This window comes from Ceratotherium simum, chromosome 11 (genome assembly GCF_057802395.1).
Source record: "Ceratotherium simum simum isolate JZ-2026a chromosome 11, ASM5780239v1, whole genome shotgun sequence".
Classification (NCBI taxonomy): Eukaryota; Metazoa; Chordata; class Mammalia; order Perissodactyla; family Rhinocerotidae; genus Ceratotherium; species Ceratotherium simum.
The window spans coordinates 68,482,679-68,510,016 of NC_141910.1; the positions used below are offsets into that span (position 1 = coordinate 68,482,679).

Below are 27,338 nucleotides of genomic sequence, written 5' to 3' on the forward strand. Positions count from 1 at the left end.
TTTCCTGTAGTAGTAAAATTTACAATTAGCAAGTTTATGGGGAAAATAGGATTAAAGGGATGGATGGAGGTCACAAATTAAACAATAAAAGCCCTCAACTGCTTTTCATTTAACAAATATTCTCTGATCATCTTATGTGCTGTTTTTGTCCTGTTTTTAAAACATTTTCTAAAATAAAAGAAAGATAACACACTAAAACTTTTAGCTATATTTTACATGTATTCTAAAGTCATAGTGATGAGGACTATGCAGATAATTTCCTTTTTGTCTGTTCTTCCTCTAAAGAGACTTAATGATCTCCTTCCCCTAAAGTTTCTGAGAAATGCTTGTAAAATAATTTGGCTTAGTTGCTTATATTATCCATATTAGAGGAGCTTTCTATCTTGTTTTTCATTGTCTTTATTTAATGACGAGGATTGTCAGTTCATATTTATTTTCTAATTAAATTTAATTCAAATACCATAAAATTCACCTTTTTAAAGTATATGATTCATAAGTTTTTAGTATATTCACAGAGTTGTGCAGTGCCATTAACCAGAACATTTTCATCACCTCAAAAAGAAACATTGTACCCTTTAACAGTCACTCCTCATCTTCCCTTGGCCCAGCCCTGACAACCACTAATCTACTTTTCTATCTCTGTAGATTTGCCTGTTCTGGACATTTCACATAAATGGAATCATACAGTATGTGGCTTTTTTTGTCTGGCTTCTTCCACTTAGCATAATGTTTTCAAGGTTCATCTGTCTTGTAGCATGTATCGGTACTTCATTTCTTTTTCTTTCTTTCTTTCTTTTTTTTTTTTTTTTTGGTGAGGAAGATTATCCCTGAGCTAACATCCATTACCAATCCTCCTCTTTTTGCGGAGCAGGATTGGCCCTGGGCTAACATCCGTGCCCATCTTCCTCTACTCTATGTGTGGGACGCCTGCCACAGCATGCCTTGATAAGCAGTGCGTAGATCTGTGCCCAGGATCCAAACCTGCAAACCTTGGGCTGCTGAAGTGGAGCGCTCAAACTTAACCACTACACCACCAGGCCAGCCTCTCTTTTTTCTTTTTTTTTAATAAAACAGTTTTAAATACACACAACATAAAATTTACCATTTTAACCATTTGTAATTGTAGAGTTCAGTGATGTTAAGTACATTCATTTGTTGTGTAACCATCACCACCATCCATCTATGATCGTGGATCATTGTGTAAAACTGAAACTTTGTACCTGTTAAATAATAAATCCCAATTTCCCCTTCCCTCCAGCCCCTGCAACCACCGTTATGCTTTCTGTCTCTGAATTTAACTACTCTGGGTACCTTGTATAAGTGGAATCATACAATAGTTGTCCTTTTTTGTCTGGCTTATTTCACTTAGCATAATGTTTTCAAGGTTTATTATGTTGTAGCATGTATCAGATTTCATGTCCATTTATGGCTGAATAATATTCCATTGTATGGATATACCACATTTTTTTATCTGGTTATCTGTTGACGGACATTTGAGTTGTTTCCACCTTTTGGCTATTACAGATAATGCTGCTGTGAGCATTCGTGTACAGGTTTTTGTACGGACATGTTTTTATTTCTCTTGGGTATATACCTGGGTCATGTGGTAACTCTGTTTTACCATTTGAGGAACCACCAGACTGTTTTCCAAAGTGGCTGCACTGTTTTAAATTCCCACCAGCAGTGTATTAGAGTTCTGATGTCTCTGCATCCTCCCCGACAATCCTGGTGGGTGGGAAGTAGTATCTTACTTTGCTTTTGATTTGCATTTTCCAGATTAATGGATGTTGAATATTTTCATGTGCTTATTGGCCATTTGTATATCTGGAGAATTGTTGATTCAAATCCTTTGCTCATTTTTTGATTGGGTTATCTTGTTATTATTGAATTATAATAGTTATATATTCTGGATACTAAAACTTTAATCAGATATATGATTTACAGATATTTTATCCCGTTCTGTAGGTTGTCTTTTACTTTCTTTGTAGTGTCCTTTGCAACACAAAATTTGTTAATTTTGATGAAGTCAATTTAATTTTTCTTAGGTTGCTTGTGCTTTTGTCGTAATATATAAGAAACCATTGCCTAATCCAAGGTCGTGAAGATTTACACCTGTGTTTTCATCTAAGTGTTTTATCATCTGAGCTCTTACATTTAGGTTTTTGGTCCATTATGAGTTAATTTTTGCATAAGGTGTGAGGAAGGGGTCCAACCTTTATTCTTTTTATGTGGCTATCCAGTTGTCCCAGCACCGTTTGTTGAAATACTAGTTCATATATCTTTGATCTGAAGTTCTCAACTTATGGAAAAAATAATCACATGTGGTTTGGTGTAAAAGTTCATTTAAGGAAAACTTGTGATTACTCCATTCTTCATACTCCAGCCAAATTGTTTATCCAAAGCACTCCATATTTTATTTCCATCCCTCTACTCACTGCTATTCTCACTTGTAAAACCTTCTCTCTCCCATTTCTGTATGTTGAAATCTCACCTGTCCTACAAGATACAGTTTAGGTGCCACTGCACTCATTCCCTGGTCAATTACAAATTATAGCTTATTAGTACTTTCAGGTCTGTTTTCCTTGCATTATGTGTAATTATGAGTAGAGGAGACATGTGTTTTACCTGTAAGGAAACTGAGGCATATTGATTTACTTAGTTACACAGCCAGTTAGCCGTGAACTAAAATTCAGCTTTTCTACAATAGTGCTCCTTCTGTTCCCACTGCCTTTCATTGTAAAACCTTTCTTTACAGACCCCATTCTTATGAGAATTCTCTCTTGTGTGGAAGTGGGGGAGAATGGGTGCTTTATACATCTGTGCTTTTCAGCTAGAGTGGCTTCCTTTTATCTCTTTTACTGTATACTGGTATTGCTTAAAAAGACTTGAGGGAAGGAAATAATTACTGCTTTTTAAAATTTCACAACTGTTACCATATTAGATGGAGTCCAGTTTCCTTAACAGGACTTGATTGAGACCTTCCAGCCTTTCTCCTCTACCTCCTTTCTCTGGGTATGTGGAACTACCTACTACGAGTCTTTCCTTTTTGGTAAGGAAGATCAGCCCTGAGCTAACATCTGCCAATCCTCCTCTTTTTGCTGAGGAAGACTGGCCCTGGGCTAACATCCATGTCCATCTTCCTCCACTTTATATGGGACGCTGCCACAGCATGGCTTGCAGAGCGGTGCGTCAGTGCGCGCCCAGGATCCGAACCAGCGAACCCCGGGCCGCCGCAGCGGAGCGCGCGCACTTAACCTCTTGCACCACCCAGCCGGCCCCTACGAGTCTCTCCTGTATTGTGTGCTTTCTTACCTTTGCTCTAGTTCTCTTCCCTGTGTAAAAATGTGTTATTATATTAATGTAGTATTTTCTTTCTCACTGAGTCTCGTAATTGGACCCAATTCTGTATTGTCTGGAGTTTACCAGTGTTCTGAGTTCCTCTTGTGGCTGTCCCCAAAATAAATTGCACCCAATTCGGATCAATATTGATGAGCTGTGAGAGTATGTAAGAATAAGGACTTCATCTTTATTTTTTCCTCTATATACTGTTAAGTACTACTTTATTTTTCAAGGTTATTTTTTGTGCTATACCCAGTAGTTCAGTTGAATGTAATCAGTAACCCACATAAGTTTAGTTGCAAATGCAGGATAATTTTCTTACCATAGCCTCTTAAATTGCAGTTGACCCTATTCTTCCCTTTGTGTCCCGTAACAGCTGGTAGACTAGAGGGTTGTGTATAATATAGCTGCAGAGATAAATGTATGTGGCATGGGTTAGCCATAGATTGAAAAATTAGTCTGCAAATAATTGTATAATTTCTATAACGTAGAAATGGCTTAGTTCATTTTGTCATAGACTTACAAAAGACAAAGCTCATATGAAAGTCCAGTGGTGTCTTTGCTAGTATAAGCTATTATCTATTTTTAGTAGTTTTCCTAGGATATAGCAAAACTTGACCTATCTACTAAGCCGGCAAGGCAATTTTGACCTATTTTTAATTACTGGAGCATCCTTTCTATTAGGTTATCAGGATATCTGTCTAGTTGACTTACTTGTGACCAAACTAAGATTCGACTTACTGTTCTGTTTGGTTTTTGTCCTTTTAAGGAAAACTTGGAAGGGAAGGAAGTACAGACATAGGTGGTATTCGCCTTGGTTCTTTTGGTAGCACTGATCTGTCAATGTTGGTAAATTGTGGTTGTGTAATTGTTTTTGATGCAGATTGACAAATTTGGAAAGTAGTATTAGTGTCACCAGTGGATGTATTGTTAAACTGTCCTTCCGAAGTTGTATATCTTGACCAGAGAGTTGGAAATCTTTGAGCGGAAGGTATAATATATTCTGATATTGCTGTTATGGCCACTCAGTATTCAGCTGCTAAAATGTGAGGATGTAGCAGACAGAGGTCAAAGATGAAGGACTGGGCATTCCATTTGTTTCTTATAATATCTGAAATGGGCTTGGCTGCTTTGAAGTGAAGTGAGGGGGCAAAAACTGATTTTCTTTAATATTGGTACATCACAGTTCACACACACCCCATTATTTTTCAGAGTCTAAAACTCTTTCTGTTATGTGTCTTCACCACTGCAGTCATAACAGCTCTGTAGCTGAGTTGGAAGACGGGATGAACATTCCTATCCAAGAGCATTTTTATTGTTTTTGGATTTAAGTGCTAATTGTTTATGGGAGGAGAGGGGTTGCATTATGCTCACAAAAGGGCTATCCCAGCCCCTAAAAAGCACCACTGTGCTATAGCAGATATTGATAGCAATACTGCTGTCATTGGTGATCATTTTGTCTGGGTCATGGGATGGTGGTGGCTAGAGAGCTTATGGACCAGGAAAAAGAGTTTAGAATGTTAGTGCCGTCAGGTTTATTCCAACTCCAGAGTAGAAACCTGTCAGGTCTTTTTGCATCATCCTCTCCTCTTACTGCACTATATTAAAACAATGCTCTGCTGTTATTCACGGGGTTTTCATGGCCAATTTTTTCGGAAGTGGGTGCCCAGGTCCTTCTTCCTAGACTGCCTTAGTCTGGAAGCTCCGTGGAAACCTGTCCACCATGGATGACCTTGCTAGAATTGGAAATACCGGTGGCATAGCTTTCAGCATCATAACAACATGCGGCGCCACAGTATGACAACTGACAGTCAGTTGGTGTGGTTACCTGACCGAGAAACAAACCTGGGCTGAGGTGGTGAGAACACCAGATCTTAACCACTAGACCACCAGGACTGACATAGATAAAACTTTTTCTCTTTTTATTGAGAGCCTTGGATTCTCTTCATCTGTTTCCTCCCCTTCCCCTTTGCTTGTTTATCCTCTGGGTTTTAGCTCCTTATTTTTCTTTTGCCCACAAAAATAATTAACCACTTGTTTGCCTGAACTACTCTGGCTTATTTTTACTTTCACTGTAACTACAGTGGCACATACCCCTTTGGGTCTGAGGAGTCCATATTAATTCTCTGACCATAGTGACAATTCATCATGACACCATTATTCATATTAATTTTGATTTATTAATTTGACAAATATTCTAGCCAGTGTTAGGTTTTAGGTCTTGTTACTTTTAGAATGGTATCTCAAAAGTTTGAACACTTTATACAAAGTGATTTTTAGTCTACACAAATACTGTTGTTAGAAGGCATTTTCACAATGCTCCAGAATTGTATGAATTTTAATAAATAGAAGTTGGAGATATGAAGGCCCATTAACACTTTTTCAGGGATTCTCCCCTCCGCCCCCCTAAATCAAGATAAGGAGGAATTGTTTGGCAGGAGTGCCAAATGAGTAAAACAGTAGTGTACACTTATGGTCTAGGGTTTGTCCCCTTGGCCTTATGGGCTCCAAATCGAATTTGTTGGCATACTGAGAGAAAAGCTGCAAGAATTATAAATTGGGCAGAGAGTCATGGTCTAGCCATGTTTATTGCTTGCAGGCAGATTTACAGGAGGAACCAAATTAGCATTAGGAGATTGCTTGGTGAGCACTGAAATCAACAAGAAGCAGTAGTTGGATGATCTTAATGATTAGCTACTCCAACACTGCTCTGTCCAGCATCAGTATAGGTGCATCCTTGTTGGAAGACAGTATTCATAGACCCAAGTACCCTCTTCTCTTAATAGTGCTGGAGATAACTATCAGTGTTGGCTTTTTCACTCTCCCCCTATACCTGCTGCATTCCCAACTGCATTCCCAACATCTAACTCGATGAATGCCTGTATGTTTTACTTCTTAGAGTGCCACTTTTAAGTATGTGGGGGGCACCTCATTGTTGCTCCATGCTCTTCCTGCTAGTGCAGGAATGATAATAGAAATAAGGTTGGATGTCAGTCAGTTAGGACAGGGCTTCCCAACTCTGTGTTAATGGCACACACAGAATAACTGTATTTGTATGGCATACTGGAGAAAATGGATTGCTCCCCCAGCTTCACCCTGCTGCTCTTATGGCTAGGGGATCAGTATCTTCTTCACTACCTCTCTAGGTTAGAGTCTGATCCTGGAGGACCGTGAGTGCTAGGCTTTAAGTTTATTCTTTAACAGGCCATTGGGATTTTTGAGCAGGGGATTAACATGCCCAGAATGGACTTTAAGGTTAATCTGGGAGCAGGATATAAAATGGATTAGAGAAGGAAGAACCCTAAAACCTGGTAGATCAGTTAGGTTATTGGATTAGTTGAGGTGAAATGATATGATTAATTTGGGTAATAGAAATAAGAATGAGCCTGAGAAGGTATCTCAAAATTCTGTTACAGAGGTGAAATCAGTAGGGCTTGACAGCTGGTGGTAGGATGGGAAATGGAGTGAAAAGTCAAAGGTAGTGCTGATGGGCCTGGGTGGCTAGGAGGTGGGAGGATGGTGGAAGAATTGGTAGAAGTAAGGAATGTAAGTATAGAAACAGGTTTGGAAATAAATTTATTTTTGTTTGGGGCATATTAAGGTCTAGTAGATAGTCGTATTTCAGAATGTATAAGGATACTCAGCCATGTAACACTACAGAGTTGTTGGCAGTGTGGGTGGGGTGGTGGGAAGGGTTGCGTTACCTGTGAGTTTACTGCAGTTTATAGTATGGCCTTTGGCCTCGTGGACTCACACACACCAGGGTGGAGCCATCTTTCAGGGATAGATCCACCATAATCAAGCTCATGTGACTGGTGTATAAAACCAGGAACGTTAGTTTATTCATTTACAGTGAGGAATAACTAGCACAAAGATTGAAATACTTGTGTTGGCATGACCAGTATGTTCTTATTCAGGAGGCAAATAGACTCACATAGGAATCAAGGCATAAGCAGGAAGTTGCTTAGTAAATGCGGCATCATGACGAGAAATTGGATGGCTGCTCAAATGCTTAATGGCCATCATCTCCATAGTAGGGCTTTGTCACGGTAGGGATTTGTCAGTGGGTTGCTTGACTATGATTCACACTCTCCTAGACTATATATTAGATCCTTTTCCTTCAATGTCTGTTGCTTTTCTGTTTCCATGCCTCTCTCTGTTTTTTCTGATGGACTCACCCTTATTTTTAAGGTATATTTATTTTATATGCTCTCAGATTGTAGTCAAGTTTTGCATTCTTGTTAATTTGCTATACAAATATATATATATGTATATCAAATTTAGACAAGATAAAGTCTTTTCCCTCAGTGGTTTATAGTTAAGAGCAGGGAGATGTATATTCCCAAAGTATACTGTGCTTATTTGTCTGAGGTTTTCAAACAAAGTCTTGACTTGGGGAAAATTACATCCAGGGGTTTGGGGAACTAAATGTGGGAGGCCAGGGGAGTAAGGCCAAAGAAGCATTAGGATGATGCCCAGGTTTCTAACTAGGACAACTGAGTGCTTTTCTTAAGCCAGAAAATTGAGTAGGGGAGGAGAATCAGCAGTAGATTGTGTTAGGAAGGCAAATTTAATATTTTTTAAATGAGTAAAGTTTAAAGTCACACTGGCCCATCCAGATGTCTATATATACACGTGTACACACACACATATACAGCTATACATGTATACAGATACACATACATATAGGAGCACTTGATCTGACACTTAAGAGGAAGATTTGTGTGGAGGTGCGGGTGATTGAGGTTTATGGACCAAGCAGTATTCTAAGCAATCTTCATTAACTCAATCTTCACAACAACCTCGTGAAGTAGGGATTGCCATTAACTCTATTTTACAGATGAAACTAAGGTACAGAGCTGTAAAAGTTAATTGCCCTACTGGAAAGGGGCAGATTTGTGAGTTATTAGCATGTAGTTATTAGTTAAAGTCGTGCCATTATATATCTCAAATGAACCCACGTCTTGTCAGTTACCTTAAAATGGATAGTGGGCTATTGAAATATTTGAGATCCTTGATTATTTTAGTGAAACACTTCCTCCTGATAACAGATTATCGTAGTTAGTTGTCAGATTTTAGAAAATGTAGTCTTAAAGGCAGACATCTGTTGGATTAAAGAAAAAAACATGTAACTATCCCTAATTTCGACAGGCTTCTAAAAGAGGTTGGGAAACACATGTGCTTTAATAGCCAACTCAATCCTTTGCACATACTTAATATGAAAGAACTTTTGTACTAAATAATCTGAAATACTATCCTCTGCAAACATGTATTGTTACTCTGTGTCTTGTAATAATTCTGCATTGTTATAGTTTTCGGAGAGTGAAAACTTCACAGAATTTTTCAGTTACTCGATATTTTAGTTGCTGTAATTATTCTAATTAATGACTTCTCTTTTATTCCATTACGTCTTCCTTCCCACTCTAAAAAGGTTCTTTCAGTAAAGGTCTGAGTAGGAACTTCTGTTTTTGGAAATGTCTTTATTTTCCACCTGCTTTTATATGGTACTTTTAATTGGTTATGGAATTCTAGCTGACAGTTGTTTTTCCGGCACTTTGAAGATACTTGATTGTTTGCTGATGAAAAATCAACTGTCAGTCATATTGTTGTTTCTTCCTTTATAGGTAACGTGTTATTTCTCTGGTTGCTTTTAAGAATTTTCTTGTCTTTGGCATTCTGCAGTTTTGCCATGATGGTCTAGGTATGAATTTATTTTTATTTTATCTTGTTTGAGATTTAGTGTGCCTTTCCACTCTGAAGATTATTATCTTTATACTATTACTGGGAGAGTCTCAGCTATTATCTCTTATAACATCTCTGCCTCATTCTTTTTATTCTCTTCCTCTGAAATTCCTATTGCATATTATCTTACACATCATATCTTAGACATCTCTATTTGCATCTTTTGATTTATCCACAATTTTTTCATCTTGTTAGTTCTTTGTTCTGTGTTCTGAGCAGTTTCTTCAAATCTGCCTTCCATTTTACTAATTTTCTCTCTTTTTTTTAATTTTAAAAGCCCTTCACCCTCTCCCTCCACCTCCAAGCTTCATTTTCTTAATGCATTGTATCCTGTTCTTGTCTCCTAGCTTCTGTCCCTTGCTTTTTTTTTTTTTTAATCTCTTTGGTTATTTTAATCAAGAAAAATTTCAAACTTACACAGAAATAAAGAGAATGTTACAGTAAAATCCCCCGTGTACCCCTTACCCAGCTTCAGCAATTATGAATTCTGTTTTGTTTATATCCCTACCACACATACACCCATTTATTTGAAGCCAGTCCTGGGCATCATCTATTTAATCCATAAGTATTAAAATATATATCTTTAAAAGACTCTGTAATCGTTTTCAACATACTTATTTTATGTTTTATAGCACAGTTTTATTTTTTAAATTCTTGGATACTAACCATCCTGTTCTGCTGATCCCTCATTATAATGGATCTGTCCCTTGAGTTAGTTTTGTTAGTTTTAACAAAAATGTAGCTTTTTCTAGGGGATTTGTGTGTGCCTTGGATTGTAGAAGTGTCTTTACACAGTGGTTTTGATGATTTGTTTCTGCTGGGCAAACTAAGTTTTGGCACATTTTTATGCACATTTTTAGCTTTTGGATTCACACATCATTTATGAAATAAAAATTTGAATAGCACCTGCACAGAACACGGGTTTGAGTTTTAGTTTTTCATGGGAGACTACCCCGTCCCCCCCCTCCCGCCGCCAAAGCCCAGGAAATAGCTTTCTTGCTACTTCTCAGTGATGGTAGACAAAGTTTTTCTAGGGCCCTTGCCCCCTGAACACCACTGTCATTGTATTGTAAACTTTCACTTTTTGCTCTTTGTTTCATCTTCCTGTGTATATCTAGCACCTGGATATCTCCCTTCCTTCCTTTGGAGCTCTGCTGTATTTTTCCTTCTATTTTATCTAATTCTATTTAGCATTTTAATTATTTTTAGGAGAGAGGAAAGTCTGCTCAGTCTTACTGTATTGCCGGAACCAGATAGTCATGTTTCTACCCATCTATTTTAAGATGATGAGTCATGAATTTCTTAAGTACTTCATACTAAGTGAGTGAGGTGTGTGCGTGTGTGTGTATGTGCACAGGTGTGTGCGTGTGTGTATTCGCGTGGATGTGTATTTGCTCACGCATGTCTGTTTTGCGTGGATGTGTATTTGCTCACGCATGTGTATTTTAATCTGAGAAACTGCTATTCAGGTAACATTTAAAATGTGTTACCATTTCATATGGTCAGGTAATACACTAAACACACATTCAGGCATGTATTTCAATTACAAGTCTTCTGTTCACGTATTTCATTTGTGCTAAAATCGAATTTGTGCTTCTCATGTTGGTCAGAAGTGTTGGTAATCTTACATCTGATTTAACATACTAGAGAAATATTAGTAATTACAATTTTATTGCCAGACAATCTTTAAATACATGAAGTTCATATGAGATATATCTGGAAAATGAACTAATATCATTAACATATAAAGAGTTTCTACAAATCAGTAGGAAAAAACTCATTAGGAAAATAGCAAAGGATATAAACACTTAATAGAAAAGGACATATAAGTGTTCAACTTCATTTATAATATGCAAATTAGAAAATTGCAAATAAAATTATAGTGAGATATTTTTCACTTATTAGATTGGAAGAGTTTTTTAAAAAATATTTGATAATACCCTGGGTTCAGAAGGATGTTGAGAAATAGGAACAGTCATACATTGCTAATGAGAATGTAAATTGAAATTGCCTCTAGGGAAGACAGTTGTTTTTTTTTTTTTATTTAAATATGAGTCAGTTTATTCAAGTAGTTTTATATACAGCATTTTATTTTATTTTTTCCCCCCAAAGGCCTGGTAGATAGTTGTATGTCATAGCTGCACATCCTTCTAGTTGCTGTATGTGGGGTGCGGCCTGAGCATGGCCAGAGAAGCGGTGCGTTGGTGTGCGTCCGGGATCCGAACCCGGGCCGCCAGCAGTGGAGCGCGTGCACTTAACTGCTAAGCCACGGGGCCGGCCCCAGGGAGGACAGTTTAACGATTTATCCTAAGGATCAAGTGTACATTTGGTATATTGTTGGAAATATCAAAAGATTTGAAGCAACTTAAATGTTCATCAGAAGAGACTTTAAATAATTGTAGTATTCCCATACAGTGGAATATTGTGCAGTGTTACATATAGAATGAGGCAGTTAGTTATACATATATGGATATAGAATGATCTCAGAGGGATTGTTACATGGAAAAGGCAAGGTGTGGAACAAAATGTGTAGTAAATATCTGGAAGAATGTACAAGAAACTAGTAATGGTGATTGCCTTGGGGGAGGGGAAGAATGGATGTCTCAGCACCCAGGAAAGGGAGAGAAACTTCTTCACAAATTTTGAATTTTATGTGATGTACATGTATTACCTAGTATTTTAATGGAAACCAGAGTCTTATTGTATGTGAAGAGAACATACAAGTAAGGGAGGAAGAATCCTGTGCTGTTGAATTTGAATTGGAGCTATCAGTATGAGGTAATGATTTTTCAAAAAAAAATTTTTGCTTGAAGGAGTGAAATAGTGAGAGAACAAAATGGGGAAATGATTATTTTTCTTTAGAAATTTTAGAGTGATAGTTAACTATTGCATGTTATTACTTTGATAAAAAATAAAAGAATTATAAAAATAATTGAAGAAAAGCACTGTAACATTTTAAGGTAGTCAGATAAGTGAAATTCTATTGCTGTTGTGTCCATTTTGGCATGTTGCTATGCCATGGCTGATGTTCATTTGACAAATAATGTTTTACTATGTAATAGGCACTGTGCTAAATGCTTAACATGCCATATGCAGAATTTTGTGAATGAAAAATATTAAGGAAACATTTTTATCTAGAAGTTGATCTGCTTAACAGGTTGCCCTTTTGATTTAGTACCTTAGAATTAGCATAGGTTATTAAAACTGGAGAGTATTTTGATTATTTTATAGAAGAGGAAATTAAGGAACTTGCTCTAGACAGAGACTCTAGAACCACATTATTGGCCTAGGACTCATTCCACTGAGGTGTTCAAATGTAATTCATGATGAATATTGTGAAATTTGGTGCCTTTCTAAAATGTACTCTTGGTGATTGGAAAATTTTTTGCATTTCTTTCTTTTCCTTTTAAAAAAACTACCATCTTCAGTGACTTTCCACCTATTTGTGCAATTGTGCCTTTTCGTGTGCCATTGGCTCTCTGCCTTGGAATGTTTTCTTCCCTCCTGTTTTCTGCCTATTTGTGAAATCCTATTTACCCTTTAGGGCACAGCTCACTTGATACCTTCTTAAGAAAAACTCTTCCAATTCCTTAACAAAATTATTTCGTTTGCACTCCCATAAGACTTTGGTATATGTTTTTAACCCACCCAGTGTTTCTGAACAGGTGTGGAGAGGGCAATGCTGACATGGAGTGGGTGCAGATCAGTGATGCTAGACATCCCTCAATGTGTGGACCTATAGTCCTGTATAAGGAATTGTCCAGCTGCTCATTTATTTAGGTAGAAAATTATTTGCAATTATCTGAGGCCCAAACCTAATTTTATTTTACATTTAAACACAAAGTTTTATTTTTTTCATGGTTTTAATGCACACAAAATTAACCAGGAACACAGTTACCATGTACTTTGTTTTGTGGTAGCTTGACTGGTCAGGCATTCATGATATTGGAACAGACTGTGCAAGTCTGTATTCGAAGGTTCTTGCATTCATTGTGATTCTTAGAGGCGAACATCTGACTACATTATGTTTTACACTTTAGACATGTGAACATGTACATATTAAAATACATACTATTATACTACAAATTTTATTTCTCCCTTATATCTTAATTAGGACATTATATTTTAAAATTGTGTATAGATGTATTATTACCTACTAATTTCATTTTAGGATAGTTAAGGAGGCGTAAAATATTAGTTGTAAAGGAGGTAATTATCTTAAAGGACAATTGAGGAGAGGAGGGGCAGCAAAGGTATTTAAAAAGTAAAAGTTCAGCATGGTTGCTAAAGTTGCTTTGATTTCTTTCTTTTGGCATTAATGAAGTTAATATTTACAACTGGTTGTCTGAATTAATATCTGTTCTTTTGACACATAGGTGACTTTTTCTTAAAAAAAAAAAGTTTCAAAGAAAGAACTGCTCTTAGGAATATACGGCATCACCTTTAGTTCTCAGAGCGTGCCTAAAAGTTCTAGTACCTTTTATATGAACATTAAATGGTATGGCAAGAAGTTTAATTCCTTACCTTTTAAATATTGAAATAATACTCTGAATTATGATTAGTACCTTACCGGCAGGATGATTATATATCTTCCAAAGGGGGATACTTCTAAGAATGAAGGAGATAGCATTAGTAATTATACTGGGACTGCGGGCTTAAACTGGGAACTGTCCTGCGTAAACCAGGACATATAGTCACTCTACTCCTCTGGTACACTTCATTATTAAACATTTTTTTATTTATTTATAGAGGTTTGGAATTTGGTATAGGCTTAAGTACGAAGTTTTAGCCTTGAGGATAAAAAAGGAAGTAAGATCTGAATAGGCTTTGAGACTTGAGTTTGAGCTCTGATTTCATCTGTCATGTGATGTCAGCTGAATCACACAGCCTCTGGGATCAGTCACATTGGTCATTGGCCACCATCTCTATGAAAATTTTTATTTTATTCCTTAGTTCATTGTTTAAATTGGGCACCAGAGTAGGGGTTCAGGAATCACCGTTCTTGGATTCTGCCTTAATATTCTAAATCAGTAATATTTTAAAATAATGCAAGGACAATTAACTATGCAACGTATTCATTTTATTAATGGTAGAAAATATTTCCATAGATGAATTGATGATGTCTGATATATGATCAACTTGGATCACATCATAGGTGATTCGTTGATTGCCTCCTTGATTAAGGCAACCAGTCCTTTATGAGATTTAACCTCAGTTGGTATACTCATAATAGAATGGTAATTTCTGAGAATAAAAGTCCTTTGGATCATAATACTCTCATTATATAGCTACGGAAACAGATTTGAGAAGCTGTGACTCGCCACAAACAAGATCAATAGCTAATCACAAAAGTCAGTTTCATAAATAATAATCTAAAGTCATACATTCTGAAATAACCCAAAGTTACTTCGTCCATTATCTTCCTCTGTCTTGGACCTGTTCTATAATTCCAACCTATCATATACAGCCTCTGAAAAGTCCTCTCAGCCCACCCGTCAGCTCACATGAATTAGGACTTTCTTCTTGAGTCTTGAATTTTACTTTGATTTCAATCTCTTGGGGTAACCAGCCTAATTAAGAGATGGGTATTTTCTGGAGGCTTTATTCTTCTTACATATTATGTCAGTGGTTCTTTGTACTATATATAATACTTGAAGTTGGGATGTTAGCTCTTACTGTTAGATAAATGTTCCAGTTGTTAAACAATAATATTGCCCTGTATAATATTAATTCTTTTGTTTTGTTTTTTTTTTTTTACTAAAGTAAATGGCTAACTTAAGGCCAAAGCCTTCTCTCTCTTAGGTGTGCTCCGTTTTAAGATATGTATTAACGTTTTTTTTCATAGGGTAGTACTTAGAAATGCTAACTCTAGTTTAAAATTCTGGCTCTGTTTAATTAACTGTATGACTTTGGGCAAGTTTTTGACTCCAGTGTGATTTTATTCATTTGTAAAATTGTCATAATGGGTTTTTTGTGTATGTGTGAGGAAGATCAGCCCTGAGCTAACATCTGATGCCAATCCTGCTTTTTTTTTTTTTTTTTTGCTGAGGAAGATTGGCCCTGGGCTAACATCCATGCCCATCTTCCTCTACTTTACATGGGACACCACCACAGCATGGCTTGACAAGCGGTGCGTCGGTGTGCGCCCGGGATCCGAACCTGGGAATCCCAGGCCACTGAAGCGGAGCGCACGCACTGAACCGCTGCGCCACCAGGCCAGCCCCTCATAATGGGTTTTTTGTGTGTAAATAATACATATTAAGTCCTTAGAATGGGGCTTGGCACATATTGAACACTTGAATATTTGTTGAGGAATGAATATAGTGTAATCTTTTTGGGTAATATGTGCTGATTAAACTGATAAAAATAAATGGATAGTGACTGATATATGTACCCTAAAGTTAGAGATTGAACATGTTAATGTTTTATTAATGAGTTTCAATAAGCTGGTAGAGAGGAAATTGAAAATCCTTAGAACATTTTTTATTTCTTGTTGATTATTTTCCTTATATTTTAAGGTTCTTCATCAGTTACCTACTCTCTTAAATAAATCAGTTTTGTATATAAAGAATAAGCTAAATCAGTTTTGTATATAAAGAATAAGCTATATAATGAAGGATAAGAACAGCTCATTTTGTCTGTAAAACAGAAATCACTTTTAAATAAATTTAAGACAAAAATATTGTTTTAGTTTGTTGAATGCCATGAAATATTACCACTGAAGCCAAATGAATTGTTTTAGAAAAGCTGTTGAAGTGATAGTAGAATTATTATAAGCAAAAATAATTTACTCCTAGAGATAGAATTAGTATTGGGGTTTTGTTATTCTTCCTAGCTTTTCTCTAAGACATGGGGTTGAAGAAAAATAGTTAACTATACTAAATTTGCATCAATATTATTTCTTGACAATTTCATTTCTTATATAGTTCTATACAGCTTTTGTGATATAATCCTCTTTGTTATTCCCATCCTATTTTTCTGAGATTAAGCTTATTCTAAGGTCCTGTAGCATCTCCTAATGTGACCTGTATAATAACTTTATTCTTTCCTCTGGTTTTGCTCATATTTGAGTTTCTGTGGTCTAGAACGTCCTCAATTACTAGTCCATCTTATAATTTTGGGTAGTAAGTACACTGACTTCTTTACAGATCTCTCAGATTCTCAAAAAGGAATGCACCTACTTGGATTCTACCCCTCAGCCAAGTAACACGGTCAGTGCTGGAGGGAGCCCCAATCTTAACTCTCCAAGCCTCCCAGGATCATAAAACTTGCTGGTTAAAGAGTTAAAAAGGGGATCTCCTGCTTAATTGACAAGAATAACGTACAGGAGAAATTAGCGGGGGAGCTTTTAACTCTGTATAAATGTTAAAATTGATTCCCTTCCTCTCTCCAGTGACTTTATTTGGAAAGATTTTCTTATTAAGGGAGCCACTTGTCATTTTGGTTTTTTGTTTCTGATCTGTATTGATTTTTTTGTATATATAATTTAAAATTTTTTTACAAAAACATTGTGCACCTAGGCTATATACTTTAAATCCATTGTCTTTTAATTGGGCTAAAATATACATCTCTACTACTGATAGCGTATAGAAAGACAGAATTATTCTGTACCTGTTGTTTCCTTCACAGAGAGCTAGTGGCATCTGACAAAGAACCATGATACCTGGCTGAAACTCCAGGATGGAAGTAATGCACAAGTCACTTTATTAAAGCCAACACTGTAAATCGTACGTAATGGCTATATGCAAACTAGTAATCAAAGTTAATAATTTTGGAAAAGAAAAGTTTACAGTTAGCTCATAAGTGGCTGTGTAGTTACTAATGCAGTATCTGGTGAGCAACTTTCGGAATCCTTGGAAGGCCAGTGTGCCAGTGAGTAGTAGGACAGTCCTCGTGAGCACTCCCACATCTGGCTCCAGTGACTAAGGAGGGATTAGTGCTAGAATCACATTTCTTACCTCACCCTACGACCTCATTCTAGTCACTTTTCTCAGCCTCTGCTGCCACACTTCTACCACATTTAATCACAAAGTACTAGGTTTTAAAGGTACTGACTATTTTTTTTTTTTTTTTTTGAGACTGTAAATAATGTCTTTAACAGAGCTGGCACCTTTTTGGAGATCTTCTGTGGGATCTCATCTTAATTGACTGACTCACTGGGAGAACAAGAAAAGTCAGAGGCACTTTATTTGACATTCTATTATAGTTCCTTAGTATGGTACAAGCAGAGGTGATGGTTCCTGTAGTGTAAATACTGTGTTTGCATTGTTTGATCCCACTTCTCAGAATCCACTCTTAATTTTTTAAAAAATAGATAGCAATGACTGTGAGTCAGCTTGAGATTCAGAAGCAAGTGAAATTTTTTGTGGCCGTCTCACTGTTGCCCCCTGCCCCCCAAAAAAACCTTAAATTCAGGTGTTCCCTAGAAAAATAGTTTTTAAATTGAAAGTCATCCATGATATATAAAAATGGTATTAGAGGAAAAAAATTAAAGTAGTACGATTGTCTAAGATTCTGGGAAAGAGTTTCTCAGATTTGTTTTAATAACTTAAAATTGTATTGGTGATGTTAAACAGAAGAAATTATTACAATCTGATCCTTCGATTATTTTTCCACTTAAGAGCATGGTGATGAGGAAGCAGCATTTGTTTTTACACTTACTTTTAGCATTTGGGTGTCGCCCTTAATGACACCTATTCCTGCATTTCTGGCCCAGCAACTTTCCAAATTTAAGCCTCAATTTTGATACTTGCCGCTTTTATAATGTGTAAACTTCTGGGGCTTAGTTATGTCATTTTACTGTAATATTAAGTTTAACTTGCCCTGCGCTTCAGACCCTTAAAAATTTTTTTTTAACCTAAACATTTTGTGAAAATTAAATTTAAGGATTTAAAATATTTTAAATGGTTTTCTGTTTATTTCCTTTAAAATAATTTATGGATGTAATCATTGCATTTTGTTTGGGCCATTTTAAATCAGATAAATAACAAGAAAGTTCTTGAGTTAGAACTGCATTTTCTAAGCTTTTTCTTATCCATAAACCTTCTTTTATTTCTTCAGTAGTATATTTATGTGAATTTAAAACAGTTTTACTGGGTTATTCTCCAAACTTACCAATTTTATGTCATAGTTTGTATTTTTATATAACATTAACTGGTAATATCTGTGGCTATTTTTCCAAAATGTAAGCATAATCATGTCTGTTCCCTGTTTACATTTTTTCACTAGTTTCATTTTGCTTGTATCAGTCATTCTCAAACTTTGCACCTAGATGGAGGAGTGGGAACACCTGGCTGGCTGATTATCTCTAACATTTACTCAGCACTTAATATATGACACTGTCCTATGCTTTTACATCTATTTATTGTTTTTACTCCCAAATCAAGCCTATGAGAGATGTAGGTATTAGTATCTTAAAATTTTATGAGAATTTTTTTCTACTCTGTAATATTTTTTAATTCAAAAAGATTTTTAAATTACTTAGCATTGAGTAAAATTGATAGTCCAAGAAGATACCATATTTGTCTTTTGTGACTTTTTATACTGTCAGCACACCTTGTATAAATATCTCAGTTTGAGAAGCACCAGCTCACTGGATCAAGTGCCCATTTCTTTGTATGAAATGGGGGATAAAAGACATACTTAAATACTAACCCAGTTTTTTAAAATGGTAGTATACAGTAGACCTGACTGTCAAATTGCTATATGAGTTTCTAGACCTCTTACTCTCCATCCCTGGACTTAACCTTGTTTTCGAAGGGCATTGATCTGCAGAGGATGCCGAGTTAGCCTTGCTCTGGGCCATAATGACTTACTTGTTCTGTAATTATTCTCTTCTTGATATCTTAAACATTTTGTTTCCTCTCCCTAAGTGATTGCACATCCTCATTTTCTAACTGCTGCATGTCTATTGTTCCTTCTTGACAAGTCAAATATCCCTTTCCCAGGGAAGCCTCTCTAACTAGCGGCCATCTCCAGCAGAGCCAGATACTCCCTCTCTATGCTTCCGTAGCCCCTTATTCACGATCTCTTAATGCCTAGTGTACAATTAATGGTGTACTTACCCCTTTCTTATTAGACTGTGAGCTCTTTGAGGGCAAGGATCTTATCTTGTGTTGTCTTATATCCCCTGTGGTCAAATACGGTGCCTGGCATCTAGCAAGTATCAGGAAATGCTTGCTGAGTGAATGGATGAGTGCACAGACAGGCTGCTTCTAATTAGTGTTTGGTGTAATCTGGCTTTATCATTAGAAATTATAACTTGCTATGAGCCAAAGCATTCAACTAATGGCAATCACCTGAACCCTGTGCTTCAAGTCCAGGGTGGTATGGTGTAGAGTTACTGTGGTAGTTAATGATTCAAATGCATGTTATTGTGAATTCTTGTCTGTAATGAAATAGCTTTTTATTAGTGCCTACTGTTTTATCTTATTTCTTTCAGGAATTGTTGGATAAATATTTAATAGCCAATGCAACTAATCCAGAGAGTAAGGTCTTCTATCTGAAAATGAAGGGAGATTACTTCCGGTACCTTGCTGAAGTTGCATGTGGTGATGATCGAAAACGTAAGTATATTTGGTTTATGAGTTAAATTTAGAAGATAAAAAAGGAAGGGAGGATAAATGGGACACTATGACAATAGTCTATGTAGTCTTCAGGCCCTTTGTAACTTTACAAAACATCTTGGAATCTATGTATAAAGAAAATTAATAGTGTTACCTTATGTTCTCTAAAATGAAAAAACAGTCATGAATTTATGTTATGTACCCTTTAAAAAATTTAAACTCATAAATTCTCTGATTATATTCTGATAAGATGATATTAAAAAACAGGCTTCATCTTTTATGCTTTAGAATTTGGTTCACCATATTTTTAGCCCCAGAGTTCTTTACATATTTTTTGAGTGATTCTGTTGTGTCCCATGGCCTTTAGTGTCATTATACCTTGAAACTTAAGATAACTGGAAATTACGTATAGAATATAGAAACAGGATGTTGTACTTTTTCTATTTGACATATTAACTACTACCTATTTTGAAGGATCATAACGTTAACTACTAATTATATATAACCAAATTTCTGAGGAGGAGAAGTGAGATGAGAGTATATAATTTGTCATAGAAAACATAGCTATGGGAAAAGAGTAGCTAAATTGCTGAAACTTGATTGTTAAAAAATCAAAAAGTAAATATATTAGCAGTGAGTTATCTCCTGGAGCATTAGTAGCTGAGTATAATATAGGTCCTATCCAATTCTGTGTATGTGCCTGCTACCAAATTTATCAAGCAAGTCCTAGGTAGAGGTATCACTTAACTCCTTATTTTTTTCGAATAAGTTTATTATTTTGTTTTTAATTTTGCCCCATCCAAAAAGAGCGTACTCCCACGAATAGTTACCATGATCTCCTACCCCCACAGAGTTATTAACTGAAAGTGAGACAGTTTTACCATTCCAAATATCAGTGTAATTGAAGATATAAAGAGAAGACTGTTGGGGCCCGCCCCGTGGCATAGCGGTTAAGTGCGCACACTCTGCTGCTGTCGGCTCGGGTTCAGATCCCGGGCACGCACCAACGCACCGCTTGTCAGGCCATGCTGTGGTGGCGTCCCACATAAAGTGGAGGAAGATGGGCACGGATGTTAGCTCAGGGCCAGTCTTCCTCAGCAAAAAGAGGAGGACTGGCATGGATGTTGGCTCAGGGCTGATCTTCCTCAAAACAAAAAAGAGAAGACTCTTGTGCCCTTCTGGAACAAAATCTGTATACTAAACTTACTATGTTATTGATGTATAATTTCTGTTGCCATACAAATAAGCAAAATTGAACAGGACAGATATTTGCATAGAACTGAACATTTAAACGTCATCAAGTCAAAGGGATGTCTTTGGGAGATTGGGACATAGCTCCACCATTAATCTGATTAACCTTTTTGGCTCATTGGCATTTTCTAGTCCTATGCATAGAATACTCTAGGAGTCTGGAATTTGTAGATAGTCTGTATTTACAGCCTAGCAGCTGAGACACTTTACTACTACTCATTGAAGTGCTTCCATATGTGCCAGACAGCCAGAGCTCCTTAGTATGTGAGGGCTAAACCAGCCACGTTTAGATCAATAAGTGTGCCATTTCAGAGGAAGGAAAATGCACACATTCAGGCCGTAAAGGGATAACTTAGTTTCTGTTGTCAGTATTTCTATGGCTGTAATGAATGGGCCAGTGGCCTCACTTAGAAAACATCAGAGCATGGATATAATCAGATTAGTGTTGGCAATACTTCCTGAACATTTTTTTCAGGAAGATGACACTTTTATCAGGCCAGTAATCAAACTCTGGGCAGAGCAGATTTTGTTCTATATATGACACTTTTATATTGCCTTTCACAAATACGTCTTAATACCAAGGATCAGTATTGTTTCTACAAATGCATCACAAAAACAGAGGTTTTGGTGGTGATGATCTTTGTAAAGTGTTTTCATTATTTTGGGAATGGGTATTACAGCCAATTTTTTTTTCCAGCTTTATTAAGATATTATTGACAAATATCAGCCAAATTATTTATTTTTTGTGTGTGAGGAAGATCAGCCCTGAGCTAACATCCATGCCAGTCCTCCTCTTTTTTGCTGAGGAAGACTGGCCCTGGACTAACATGCGTGCCCATCTTCCTCTACTTTGTATGGGATGCTGCCACAGCATGGCCTGACAAGCAGTGCATCAGTGTGCACCCGGGATCCGAACCCGGGATGCCAGCAGCAGAGCGCGCGCACTTAACCGCTGTGCCACGGGGCCAGCCCCATCAGCCAAATTATGTTTAATTGCTGCGTTTCCAAGTAATAAAATTAAAGTACGTGAAAGAAGAAAATTGCTTTAGCCCCAGAGGTGGGAAAGTCTTATATACCATCTCATGGTTTTTTTATTAAGCTGATTATAAGCAAGCAACGTTGTAAACTAGTTTTTAAATACCCAGTACAAGAAAATGTTTTTGGTTTGCTACCGTGGTTTTAAAAGAAGGCTATAGAGAAAACTCTGTTCTACCAAGAGCTAGTATCATATGTTAAAGGTATTAATGTGCTGTATACTTGATGGATATTTTCAGTACCATGCTTTTTTATTTCATTTTTTCCCTTCACAGAAACAATAGATAATTCCCAAGGAGCTTACCAAGAGGCTTTTGATATAAGCAAGAAAGAGATGCAACCCACACACCCAATCCGCCTGGGGCTGGCTCTTAACTTTTCTGTATTTTACTATGAGATCCTTAATAACCCAGAGCTTGCCTGCACGCTGGCTAAAACGGTAAGATGTGTGTCCAGAAACACCTTCTTTAGCTAAGGTTTTTTGAGATAACAAGTATGTTAATTTCTAGGTATTTTACTTGGATATCCAGGAATGATTTCTACTATATTTATTTGGATATTTCCTTCTTTTTCTTATCATTATGACAACCTACCATTACCCCTCAACACCTTCCTCTCTCCCAACTATGGTTATAACAGTAATATCTGTCTAAAGAGCATAATGGTCAGAGTAATAAAAAAGTTAGATAGAAATGTGGAGGATTGGACACTAATGCCTGCTGGGTTTGGTTGCTAGAGTAGCTGCATTCCTCAAAGTGTTTTAAAAAGGGAGAGTACAGAGAGGTTTTTGCAAATAAATACTGGTTCTTGCCTGCAAGAAGTGTATTAGGTATAGCTTCTGTGCTGTGTGTCCTGTGAAAGAACTAAGAAATGTTTGTTTACTGATTAAGTACATATAAGTTTATAAGTTTCAGATCATAATCATAAGTTCTTAAACTGAGAATCTGAGGAAATGATTCCATTGAGTTTTGTTTTTAATTGATGGTAGAACATAAAGTGGATGTTCACCCATGGTTTGTAATTGTAAACTAACCAGTTTTATGTCGATGCAAATATTGTTTACCATGGATATTATTATTTATTAGGCTTTTGATGAGGCCATTGCAGAACTTGATACACTGAATGAAGATTCATACAAAGACAGCACCCTCATCATGCAGTTGCTTAGAGACAACCTAACAGTGAGTTGTTCGTTCTTTTACTTCCTTTTCAGGAACAGCAGTACTTATATTTTATTTTGGGCTCCGTATCTTTTGGGGCAGTTATATAAGAGCTACACTTTCTCTTAGAAAATGAATATATAGACACATAAATAAAAGTATTAAGTGCTCGTTAGTATTTTGTATAGGACAACTGTTCCTTTGTAGGCAGGTGTTCAAGTTGAATAGGCATTTTTTTTCAGACCTTCCTGAGAAAGTACTAAGATCGTAGGAACTCTTAATAGTAACATCATTGACTAATTCATTGGGATGAAGATGTTGATAAATTATGTTAATGCAATTTATGTGGTTTCAGTATTTTCTTCCTTTGGGCAAATCAGCTATAGCAAGTTAGGGACTATGTAGGTATCTAAACTTTCCTAAAATCGTGTGAAGTGCCCTATGCCAATAAAATTTTACTTTGTGAACTGTACATGATATTCTACAGGCATTTATTTGATAGGGAGAAAACTTGCACCTCAGTTTAGTCCCCCTCTGCCTCTAGGCCAAAACCTTTGTTTTGCTTGTTTGTCTTTTTAAATATGTTTTTTCTTTTTTTTTCTCCCTACTTGGATAGGCAGATGTTGAGGGGAAATGTAATGGAGAAAAAATACAGGTTGAGCTTTATTGAGATTCTTTTATAGGTTCAAGTAAATTGGATGTGTCAAAACCTTCGACAAAATGTGGGAGAAGAGAATACACCTTTTAATATAAGTGTAGTTTTCCCGGCCCTCCAGTTTGATGCTTTATCTTTTGCTAAATAGGATTTTTTTATATGTATATTAGCGCCATATCTGTTCAACTTTGCTGAACAGGGAAATTATGAAGACACTTCATTCCCAGCCATTAGAAATCCTTGCAGTTGTGTGGTAACAATAGAAGAATGATCAGCATAAATAGCTTCTATAGAAGAAAAGCAAACTGAGCAATTATACCTCTTCCCAGGTATACCATGGAGCTATATTATATAAGATTCTAGCTTTTCTAAAATTGCAAGTAGCGTCTTGGTGTTGGTCTAATAGAAATCCATTTTGTGAGCTATTGATTATAGTCAATATATATTGACTATTTCCTTCTTCACTTCATCATTCCATCCTAAAATTAGAGAGATGCTTGGAGATCAGTTTTATTTAACATCCTATTTAATTCAAGAACCCTCTCTATATACCTTCATACACACATGCTGCTTCCCTATAACTGACATCACCCACTCCTCCATTTAACTCTGTAGCAACACAAAGTAAGCCTGCTTCTTTTTCTACATGATAGCCCTTCAGATACTTGGACACCGTTACTATGACCATGGTTCCCCCTGCTGATAAAAATTTTTTTGCCTCATTACTCTCATAAATTATCTTTTATTAGTGCTTTTAAGAAGAGCCTTGGGCTGCTGAGAATGGAGAGGACATTAAATTCTAAGGATATTACCTTGTTTTTTCTGAAATTATAGTACTTTTAAGTTAAAGAATAAGCTTTAAACATACTCAAATAGTGTATATGTGTGTGTCATTTTGTATATGCATAGTGAAAGGTCTACAGAATACACTTTGGGAGGAGTTGATGGTATTTGGGGTTTTGAGAAATATAACTTCGTCTTAGTCATAGTCTCTATTGTTTGAATAATTTACCACTCTCAAAATTACATTTTGATATAACAATAGGACTTGATATAATTCTCAAGTCTAGAAATAGTAACTTAATATGATTCTTTTTTTTTCTAGTTATGGACATCAGACAGTGCAGGAGAAGAATGTGATGCAGCAGAAGGGGCAGAAAACTAACTGCATACAGGGTATCGTCCTTCTTCCCCTCAAGAAACCTTTTTACACATCTCCATTCCTTATTCCATTTGGATTTCCTATAGCAAAGAAGCCCATTCATGTGTATGGAATCAACTGTTTATAGTCTTTTCACACTGCAGCTTTGGGAAAACTCCATTCCTTGATTTGTGTTTGTCTTGGCCTTCCTGGTGTGCAGTTACTGCTGTAGAAAAGTATTAATAGCTTCATTTCATGTAAACATAAGTAACTTCCAAACACTTATGTAGAGGACTAAAAATATATCTGGTATTTAAGTAATCTGAACCAGTTCTGCAAGTGACTGTGTTTTGTATTACTGTGAAGATATGAAAATGTAGTTAATTACAATTTAAAGAGTGTTCTACATAACTTCTTAATTTCTACATTCCCTCTCTTACTCTTCTTCAGGGGTTTCCTTTCAGTAAGCAACTTTTCCATGCTCTTAATGTATTCCTTTTCCGTAGGAATCCAGAAGTATTAGATTGAATGGAAAAGCATTTGACATTTCTGTGCTGGGGGTCGAAAATTGAAATGCCTCCTGTATCATATCTGATGGAGGTCTTGTGTATCTGTGACAACAGGGAGTTTCCTATTCACTCTTCATTTGCTGCTGTTTAAGTTGACAACTTCCCTTCCCAATAAAAATTCACTTACACCTCCTGCCTTTGTAGTTCTGGTATTCACTTTACTATGTAGTAGAAGTAGCATGTTGCTGCCAGAATACAAGCATTGCTTTTGGCAAATTAAAGTGCATGTCGTTTCTTAATACACTAGAAAGGGGAAATAAATTGAAGTACACAAGTCCAAGTCTAAAACTTTAGTACTTTTCCATGCAGATTTGTGCACATGTGAGAGGGTGTCCAGTTTGTCTAGTGATTGTTATTTAGAGAGTTGGACCACTATTGTGTGTTGCTAATCATTGATTGTAGTCCCAGAAAAGCCTTGTGAAAATGTTATGCCCTATGTAACAGCAGAGTAACATAAAATAAAAGTACATTTTATAAACCATTTACTATGGCTTTGTAACAGTTGCATACTCATATTTTAAGAGACAGGTGAATTTACTACTTTCTGAAGTTTAATGATACTTCCCTTTTACCTTATGTAAAATGTAGTAGTGATACCCATATTTCTGCATTGTGATACACTTGTCTAGGGATGCCTGGAAATGTATAAAATTGGACGACATTTCTTAGAGTTAGTGTTTTACCATAGATCAGTTTTGTGAGCCATCTCTTCCTTAGATGTAAATGATATCTAGTTAAGTGTTATATGGAATAAAGTGGACATTTTAAAACCAGAGGAGTTAATTATGTGATTGTGAGTGCTTTGGCTGGTGTTAGACTTATGCTTCATTGGATATTCAAACAGAATGTCAGAGTTCAAGAGTACCTTACTTGTTTAGTTTTCAAATCTTTTTCTAAACATTTCAGTTGTACCATTAGTTAGCTCCAGATAATTTTGATTTTTTGTGATCACAATGGCTGTTATACTTGTCTTATAACTTGACAAGTATATAACAAGACAAATATATAACTTGTCTTAAGTGTTGACTTGAGACTTTTTTTCAAGTCAGAAGATAATCTGAAAAATTAAGCTGTGTAGGATTATCCTTTATCTCCAAAAATGTGACTATAAAACAAGATTTTATTTGCACTTGGTTTGTTTTCTGAGGGGAAATAAAAGACAGAATTGCATGGGACTTGGGGAAATATCCATTTAAATAAGATTAAAAAAATTTTTTTTTACTCAAGGATTTGTTTTATAAATAAATAAGATTAATAGAACTTTGGTCTCCCAAAATCTAAATGATTACTTTTTAAATAAAAATTTCAATAAGTATGGGAAAGAACATTATGAATTAGGAGAAAAAATTTTCACATCTTAACAATGCAGTGGTAGATACTGAGTCAAGTAATTGTCAGTTACTAAACTAGTCTTCCTTGTTAAAGAGCAGATTATTCTCAGCATTTAGTCAGAAATTTAAATATCTTCTTGCTTTAGGAGAGAGAGGCATCTTTAAAGGGGGGCCGGCCTTTGGTGTCTCCTTTTGACCCTCTGATTTTGGGCCCTTCTTGCACTAGATGTAGAGAATATTTATACAACACTGCTGAGAACTCAGTAGGAGAAAGGACACCTTTCCTCAGGGGAAAGGGGGTAAGTAAATAAAGGTTTGGGGTGGAAGGAGGGTTTAAAGCCATGTTTGAGCTTTCTGTTTAACTTTTTAAATTATTTTCTGAGATAGTTGAGAAATTTTAAATGTTACACGTATTTTGTAGTTAGAACTTATTTGGCAGTTTTTCCTTCAAAATGTCATTTAGGTTTTAATAACTTAAAATAATTAGGAAGAGGATTGCATTCTTTTTTTGTGTGTGTGAGGAAGATCAGCCCTGAGCTAACATCTGCCA

General features: G+C 36.2%; 1 protein-coding gene across 2 annotated transcripts in view; it reads left to right on the plus strand.

Annotated features, from left to right (window-relative positions):
• YWHAQ (tyrosine 3-monooxygenase/tryptophan 5-monooxygenase activation protein theta) overlaps positions 1–25,938 on the plus strand; it is a 37,450-nt gene extending 11,512 nt beyond the window's left edge. For both annotated transcript variants that reach the window (XM_004436457.3, XM_087437185.1), the window contains exons 3-6: positions 19,523–19,646; positions 22,208–22,371; positions 23,018–23,113; positions 24,853–25,938. In XM_004436457.3, the coding sequence (XP_004436514.1) occupies positions 19,523–19,646; positions 22,208–22,371; positions 23,018–23,113; positions 24,853–24,912 (444 nt within the window). In that variant the 3' untranslated portion in view covers positions 24,913–25,938. The remainder of the gene's footprint in view (positions 1–19,522; positions 19,647–22,207; positions 22,372–23,017; positions 23,114–24,852) is intronic.
• The last annotated feature ends 1,400 nt before the right edge of the window (positions 25,939–27,338 follow it).